Consider the following 7,465-nt stretch of genomic DNA (forward strand, 5'->3'; position numbering starts at 1 on the left):
TGAGTAGTTTATTTTGGTTTATTGGAAAATTAAGCAGGGGGGAATAGAGCTTTTTTTATAATGTAATTAGAACTTTTTAAAAGCACGTTTATCTCTCTAAACTGTATGTCCCCAGGTACCAATCACTTTAGTTGATCAAAAGGGAGTAGAGGTTGTATTGGATGTTCCCCATGAGTGTACCTAGTGTTGACTGGCCTAGTTGGAGAGGTTAGAAGAAAGAGCCGATGCAGACTTAAAATTGGGGATGAGATTCTTTGGGCAAATTTAAGTCAGAAATAGAAAATATCAGTGTTTTTGTAAAACCACGCAACTAACTTTCCTTTTGAGAGGACTAATTGAGAAGGGTAACAAAACAAGCGGCCGGACTAGTTGTTGGAGTCTTTATGTGAATGACTTGTATGAGTGAATAATGTACCTTGGTTGTCACTGGATGAAGCAGCTTGTAACTTTTATCTTGAAATGTTTCAAGTAGATTAAGGTTATTTTTCCTCAACAATTAAAGCTACAAAGTATTCTTTTAAAAATATTTAACCCTTGGTGTAATAATACATATTTTCACAGGTTTCGGAAATGTTGTGGAACTTCGCATCAATACGAAGGGTGTTGGGGGAAAGCTTCCAAACTTTGGTTTTGTGGTTTTTGATGACTCTGAACCAGTTCAGAGAATCTTAATTGCAAAAGTAAGTGACTGAAAGGGTATACATAGTTCAAGACTTTATCATTCCTATTGTTTGTAATACTCATTTGGTGTATTTTAAAGCCATAGAAAATCTTTTCTTAAGGTGAAACTAAAGATAGTTTACTAGAAATGGTATTTATGCAAAGAATAAAGATTTATTAGTAGTTTTAAAGCTTGAGGTATGGATTATTTTCTGTTTGTTTATTACTATTATCTTTTTAGCACACAATTACTTATGACAGTGCAATTTGAGGGGTGGATTATTTTATTTATTTATTTATTTAATTTTTTATTTATTTGATAGAGGCCACAAGTAGGCAGAGAGGCAGGCAGAGGGGTGGGGGGAAGCAGGCTCCCACTGAGCAGAAAGCCTGATGCGGGGCTCGATCTCAGGACCCTCGGACCATGACCTGAGCCGAAGGCGGAGGCTTTAACTCACTGAGCCACCCAGGCACCCTGAGGTGTGGATTGGTTTTTTTTTTTTAAGATTTTATTTATTTATTTGACAGAGAGAGATCACAAGTAGACAGAGAGGCAGGCAGAGACAGAGAGAGAGAGGGAAGCAGGCTCCCTGCTGAGCAGAGAGCCCGATGCGGGGCTCAATCCCAGGACCCTGAGCTCATGACCCGAGCTGAAGGCAGCAGCTTAACCCACTGAGCCACCCAGGCACCCCGGTGTGGATTGTTTTAAATAGCACTATTTGGTCTGGTGAAGAGGGTTGGAATAGATTGCATATTAAAATTTCCTGGAGTTTTTTTGTCAGGATTTTCTTACTTAAGGGAATACGTGACAGTTGCTCTCTAACCTATCCATGTAAATCTTTTTTCTCCTTTTAAAGCCAATTATGTTTCGAGGGGAAGTACGTTTAAATGTAGAAGAGAAAAAAACGAGAGCTGCGAGAGAGCGAGAAACCAGAGGTGGTGGTGATGACCGCAGGGATATTAGGCGCAATGATCGAGGTCCTGGTGGTCCACGTGGCATAGTGGGCGGTGGAATGATGCGTGACCGGGACGGAAGAGGACCTCCTCCGAGAGGTGGCATGGCACAGAAACTTGGCTCTGGAAGAGGAACCGGGCAAATGGAAGGCCGCTTCACAGGACAGCGTCGCTGAAGCTCCACTGTTGGCAAAGTCTTGGCAGTGGTACATTATTCATCGTGTTTGCATTCTTGTTAATTTTTTTTTGGCTTTGGAATGTGACACAGCCTTTTTGATCATTTCTTTGATGTGAAAAGCATCTTTTGGTTATCAGTTAAATTGAGGTGGACATTATTTCCCCAATTTCACAACAGGAGTCACATTGTTAATTTATAAATCTAGACTTGGAGAATTAAGGACTGAGAAATGACCATATCTTAAACTGTCTACAACAAAATGAACTTAAAAGGACATGCCCAACTGAATTCAGGTCCTTTGAGTCAAAAAAAAAAAAAATCCTCTGCTGCACATTTTGTTTAAGTGTTACTGTTTCTGCCTATTAATGTTGGAAACACAAATAGTGCAATTTGTGCAATTGGAGAATCTTGCCTTTTTTCTTGGCTCCCCCCCCCAAAATACAACCCAACAGAAACTTGTTATGCACTCATCAAAATGCACTAATGGGTACTCTGAACTCATTAACATTGACATCTGCAACAGGAGGCAACAGGGGGAAAAATCTTTCTTCTTTTTTTCCAGTAGAGAATAGTTTGTGAAATGATGAGGGCATTTTATCTGCTTGCTGTGACCAGCGTGTGTACACATAAACCTTAACAAGACTACAAGTATATTCCAGAAGGGAATCATTTAGTTATGAACTAAATAACAAAAATCAGAACTTCAAATGCTATGGTCTTGAATATCAGAGCAGATTTAGTAGCTCATATCTAAGATTTTTCTACCTGCCCCTCTTCAGGACAGGGATGGCTGGCTGCTCAACACACTCCTCCCTTTTCCTTCCTTCCAGCTGTGTACAGTGAAAATTGTCTTTACTGTATTTTCGTTCTCTGGTAATGTAATAAGCATGATGGTGCCTTCTACTAACACGTCATTCCAGTCTTGCTGGTGACTTTGTACAGTGTAGTGTGTGACCTGCTGCAAAGCCAAACAGCTGCGAAATGTTGAAAAATCATTGAAGTGTGTAAAAATTGCAGTATCTTTAAAATCAGTAAAGTCAACTAGCATTTTATTTACTTTGTTCTTCAGTTAACAACTTTGTGTTCTCTGTGGGAGGGAGTCTTGCGTGTTTGGGAGGGATGGGGAAGGAGGAAGTCCGCTATTTGAGTAAGTCTCTTGTTGGCTTTTCTCTTAGCACGAATGTGAACGTCGAAGCGTATCACTCGAGAGGTGCTTGGAAAAGTCACCACCTTGATGTACATTTTTTATGGCCTTTTAAAAGCAGTCAGATTCCATAAATGGTAAGGAAACCTGAAGTGAGGATACTGCAATTTTCGGAGAAAAGAGCAGCAGCTCCTAAGTGTTTGCATTTTCTATTTCGGGGGGCAGGGAACCGTCATTCATTTTGCACAATTCTTGAACTGATGTCAGCACCCGAGCGGCTCTGAATTTAAGTCTGGGACGACATCTTTTTTATTTTTACATAAATCTCTAAACAATTCTGTGAGCAAAGTTTGTAGCTGCTGGATTATTGTCTGTCTTTATAGCAAGTTCCAGTAAACCACAAGTATGGCAAAGGATATCCAATTTTATGCTTGGAGCATTTGGTACATAACAGTTTCTGATGTTTCAGGCTAGGAGTGAGGTAAATTAAGTGCGACCACTTAAAGCTGCTTGTTAGCATGGAAGACTTCTCCATTCTTAGTAAAAACAACAACAAAAAAATGCACTTGACATAGTAGCAAACTGGATCTGAATTATGAAACTGTTTGCTATTTTAGTAAACTCGCCAATGATGCACATACTTTGTTTTTCATTTACTGGGCAATATAAGTGAAATGAAATCTGTCCTTTTCCCCCTTGAATGAGGTCTTCCATGTCTGGGAAAAAGCCTTGCACTATTGCATACATTTTGGGGGCACAGATTTCTCATAGTTTCCATTTTCGGGGGCTTAAAGACTTTTTTTCCTGTTTTTGAACACTTTTACACTTTCTGATGTATAGTACTTGAAGTTCTTACCAGAAAATTACTTTTGAGTTTTGAAGCCTTTATTCAAACTACTTTTAAATAAGTGGTTTATTGTCAGTGTTTTGTTTTGTTTTATAGCATATTTTTCCTCTACTCTTTTCTTATATTCCCATTTTAAATATATATATAATTTCCAATCTAGGATATTGCCCTGCCACCCATAAGAACTGCGTTCTGGCACCAAAAGTAATGACAAATGTTAAGTGTAGTAGAAAATTTGAGTAAAGAGCCATTCAGCTTCAGTCTTTACATACCATGAAGAAGACATTAAAGCATCACATGGAGAAGTTTACATGGTGATTGTTCACCTGCAGTACTGTGGACTTTTAACATTTTGTCCCCTTTTCACTGAACCAGAGTAAAAATAATTCATTGACCATTACTGTTATTTGCTGATTTTTTTTTTTTTTTTTTGATGGTAATATTCTATCCTTATGACACTATTGCAACCAAATTGGCTTCACCATCTTGGCTTTCGTAGGCATAGAAGACAGTGGATTACCATCTTCATTGCTGTAATGTGTTAAGCATTATATGCTAGTAGAATCTAGTTTAATTGTTTCAGGTGGAAAAGTATTCTTTGAGTTTCCATTTTGAATGTGTTTGGACTAAACAAACAATAAACTACTGACGTCTGCGGCATTTATGTCCCTGATTTAATCTGTAGGTTTGTGCTCCAGAGTATTGTCTCCCAGTCACATTTCCTACAACCTAAGTGAAAATAAGGAATTGTTCTAAAACCAACTGCTGCTTGTTTGTGGAATTTGGTATCTAAAAATGTAATAACATTGAAGGACAACTCGAACATGGTTAGAGATGTTTCCCAATTCACTTAGCTAACTGGGATACAAGTTAAAGGATAGCATAAGGGAATAAGTTTAAGGAAGGTGAGAATGATCAAAATCATACTGCTTATAACTAAACGTTTATTTAAAGAAACACTGACACTTGAGTTTTCCAAAGGATGGCTGCCTCCTATCGCAGAAGGAAAGGAAGAGAGGGATGGGAAGATTGAGTTATCTGAAGTTACAGGCATGATCCAATTCAGAGATTGGAACGAATTTGTCAAGCTCTAAAAGAATATTATAGGAAAAATAATTAGTCACATTTGCAAGTATGTATTTCAAATGAAAAATGAGGTCTTAATGCATATATAATTTTAGAACTTGAGGCTTGTGAAAAGGGATGGTTATAAATGATTTCTTCCTGATGATATATTCATAACACTGTTTATGAAGATTCCTTGAATCAGTCTTCACAGGTTTGTACTGGAGCGAAGCCAGAATAGTCATTATTTCCGTACTCTCAAGGAAGTAAGACTTAAGATTTTTGTAAATGTAGAGTAAATTCACTTTCAATTTTAATTATAATGTAGTAACTTTGATCTAACTTTATGACTGGGGGAAAACATTTTCTTAGAAGGGATAAAATGTATATGCTACACTATATTGAAAATCAAATTTGAAGCAGCACATTATCATTTAGTCCAGGAAACTTACATGAAACAATATTTTGAAAATTTCAGCCACACAAGATGCTCCATTTCAGTTATGATTTGATGTAGTCTGTGGCAAGTGAAGGAAAGTTTAGTGGATAGCTATTCGTATTTTTCCTTTAAATTAGGACAATTTGTTCATCCTAATTTATATGTGTGTATATATATATATATATTAAAAATTGTATTTATTTGACAGAGACATAGCAAGAGAGGGAACACAAGCAGGGCGAGTGGGAGAGGGAGAAGCAGGCTTCCCGCGAAGCAGAGAGCCCGATGTGGGGCTCAATCCCAGGACCCTGGGATCATGACCTGAGCCAAAGGCAGACGCTTAAGGACTGAGCCACCCAGGTGCTCCCATAATCTATATTTTTAACTACAGAAGAATAAATACCCCTTCACCCCCTTTTATTCTGTGTTCCATAAGACTTTATAATTTAGTAGTTAGACTATTTTGGTCTGTTTGATGCCAGAGTTCTAAATTATTTAAAATTACTGAGTAAATGAACAATATTACATCATGAGAGAAATTTCCCTTTGTGATAGATTTCAGTAGGTTCATATAGAGAGTAATTGTTCAAAATAATTTACATCTGAAATTGTTGGGGGTTTTTTGACAGAGACTAAAATCTTTGAATCTGTTTGTTTATATATGCACATTTTATGTTTAACTTGCACCAGATTAGGAAAGTGTTTTTATTACCAAATACTGGGCAAAACGCTATAAATGCAGATTGAGAAACGCACAGGCAGGTTACTGTGCCTCTATTGCCAAATTAATTGCTATCTTTGTCCTTGATCTCTGAGATTTTTTTTTTTTTTTTTTTTTCCAGGAGTTTCATAAAGCTGGCTGCCTACTCAAATGCTTTCTTTCACTTTTGGGACTTAGTATTCTTTGAACTGCTCTTGTTTTCTGTTCTTGATCTTAACCACCTCACAACTGCGGACACGCCAGCCTCCCCAACCCCCAGTCCCTTCTTGCTTCAGTCTCTTCCCTGGTAAACTTTATCTGCGTGGTTTCATTTAGTTCAGGCACAACTTCAGCTTCAGCATACTGTCCATTCAGTAGCTTCTACACAGTAAAACGGTCAAGAGGAGGGCTTTCGAGGCTATCTGGGCAACTCCACCGTTCAGTGGTGGGTCTTGTTGGGTGCTTCTCTTTAGTCATTTGTAGGGTGTGGGTGCTTGTGAGGATTCTCCGTGACTTCATCTATAAAGCAACTAAAAGAGGGTAGTGGGTCCTCTGCAAGTGTTACCTATTAACGGTTTTTCTTAAAAAGACTGTTTGTCAGAGCGTGTGCACAGACAAGAGTGGCAGCAGAGGCTGAGAGAGAAGGAACCTCCCTGCTGAGCAAGGACCTCTGTGTGGGACCCGATCCCAGGACCCTGGGATCATGACCTGAGCCGAAGGCAGCGGCTTAACCAACTGAGCCACCCAGGTGCCCCACCTGTTAACAATTTTTGACCACTGGAATTTTTGCTGTCGTCCTATCCTGTGTTCCAAATACGTTTTTTGTTTTGCTTTTGTTTCTTAAGATTATTTATTTGGAAGAGAGAGCAGTAGTCGGGAGAGGGTCGGAGGGAAAGATGGAGGGAACAGATTCCCTGCTGAGCTCAGAACCGGAGCAGATTCCCTGCTGAGCTCAGAACCTGGTCCTACCCTTGATCCCACGATCTGAGATCACCACTTGCGCAGAAAGTAAGAGTCAGACGTTTAACCAACTGAGCCACTTGAGGGCCCCCCAAACACCCTTTTAAAATCCTTTTCTGCCATGGACCTCCTTGAAGTCCTAGGGAATTCAAAGTTCAGAAGTCCAAAACAATGTATTTTCTCTAAGTGATTTGTGCATACCTGGCTCTCTAATGAATGTCCCATTTTTCTGACCTCTTTAACCTAGGAATGTCTGAAGTCTATCTGTTCTCAGAATTTTCTCTGCCTCCCTCCTATCCACTTTTCAGGCTGTAAGAAGTGTGTGGGTGCGTATTTCAGAAGGTGGCTAGCGAGCTGACCATGAAGGACCTTGTTGGCCTTATGGAGGTTGCTCTTAATCCCAAGAGCAATGGGAAATTGAACAGTTTGATAAGTGGGGGCAGGTAATTGTATTTTGAAGTGTCTCTAGCTACATAGTAAACAAATGGAAGGAGTTCTGTGATGAATTGAGCAGATCA

The 7,465-nt window shown here is 39.1% G+C and overlaps 1 protein-coding gene across 4 annotated transcripts in view; it reads left to right on the top strand.

The window, feature by feature from the left end:
- Nucleotides 1-4,443, top strand: part of G3BP2 (G3BP stress granule assembly factor 2) — a 92,635-nt gene extending 88,192 nt beyond the window's left edge. For all 4 annotated transcript variants that reach the window (XM_032839332.1, XM_032839160.1, XM_032839416.1 and 1 more), the window contains 2 exons: nucleotides 562-680; nucleotides 1,518-4,443. In XM_032839332.1, coding sequence (XP_032695223.1) covers nucleotides 562-680; nucleotides 1,518-1,790 — 392 coding nt within the window. In that variant the 3' untranslated portion in view covers nucleotides 1,791-4,443. The remainder of the gene's footprint in view (nucleotides 1-561; nucleotides 681-1,517) is intronic.
- The last annotated feature ends 3,022 nt before the right edge of the window (nucleotides 4,444-7,465 follow it).

This window comes from Lontra canadensis, unplaced genomic scaffold (assembly GCF_010015895.1).
Source record: "Lontra canadensis isolate GAN:19392208 unplaced genomic scaffold, GSC_riverotter_1.0 scaffold1, whole genome shotgun sequence".
In the NCBI taxonomy this organism is placed as follows: Eukaryota; Metazoa; Chordata; class Mammalia; order Carnivora; family Mustelidae; genus Lontra; species Lontra canadensis.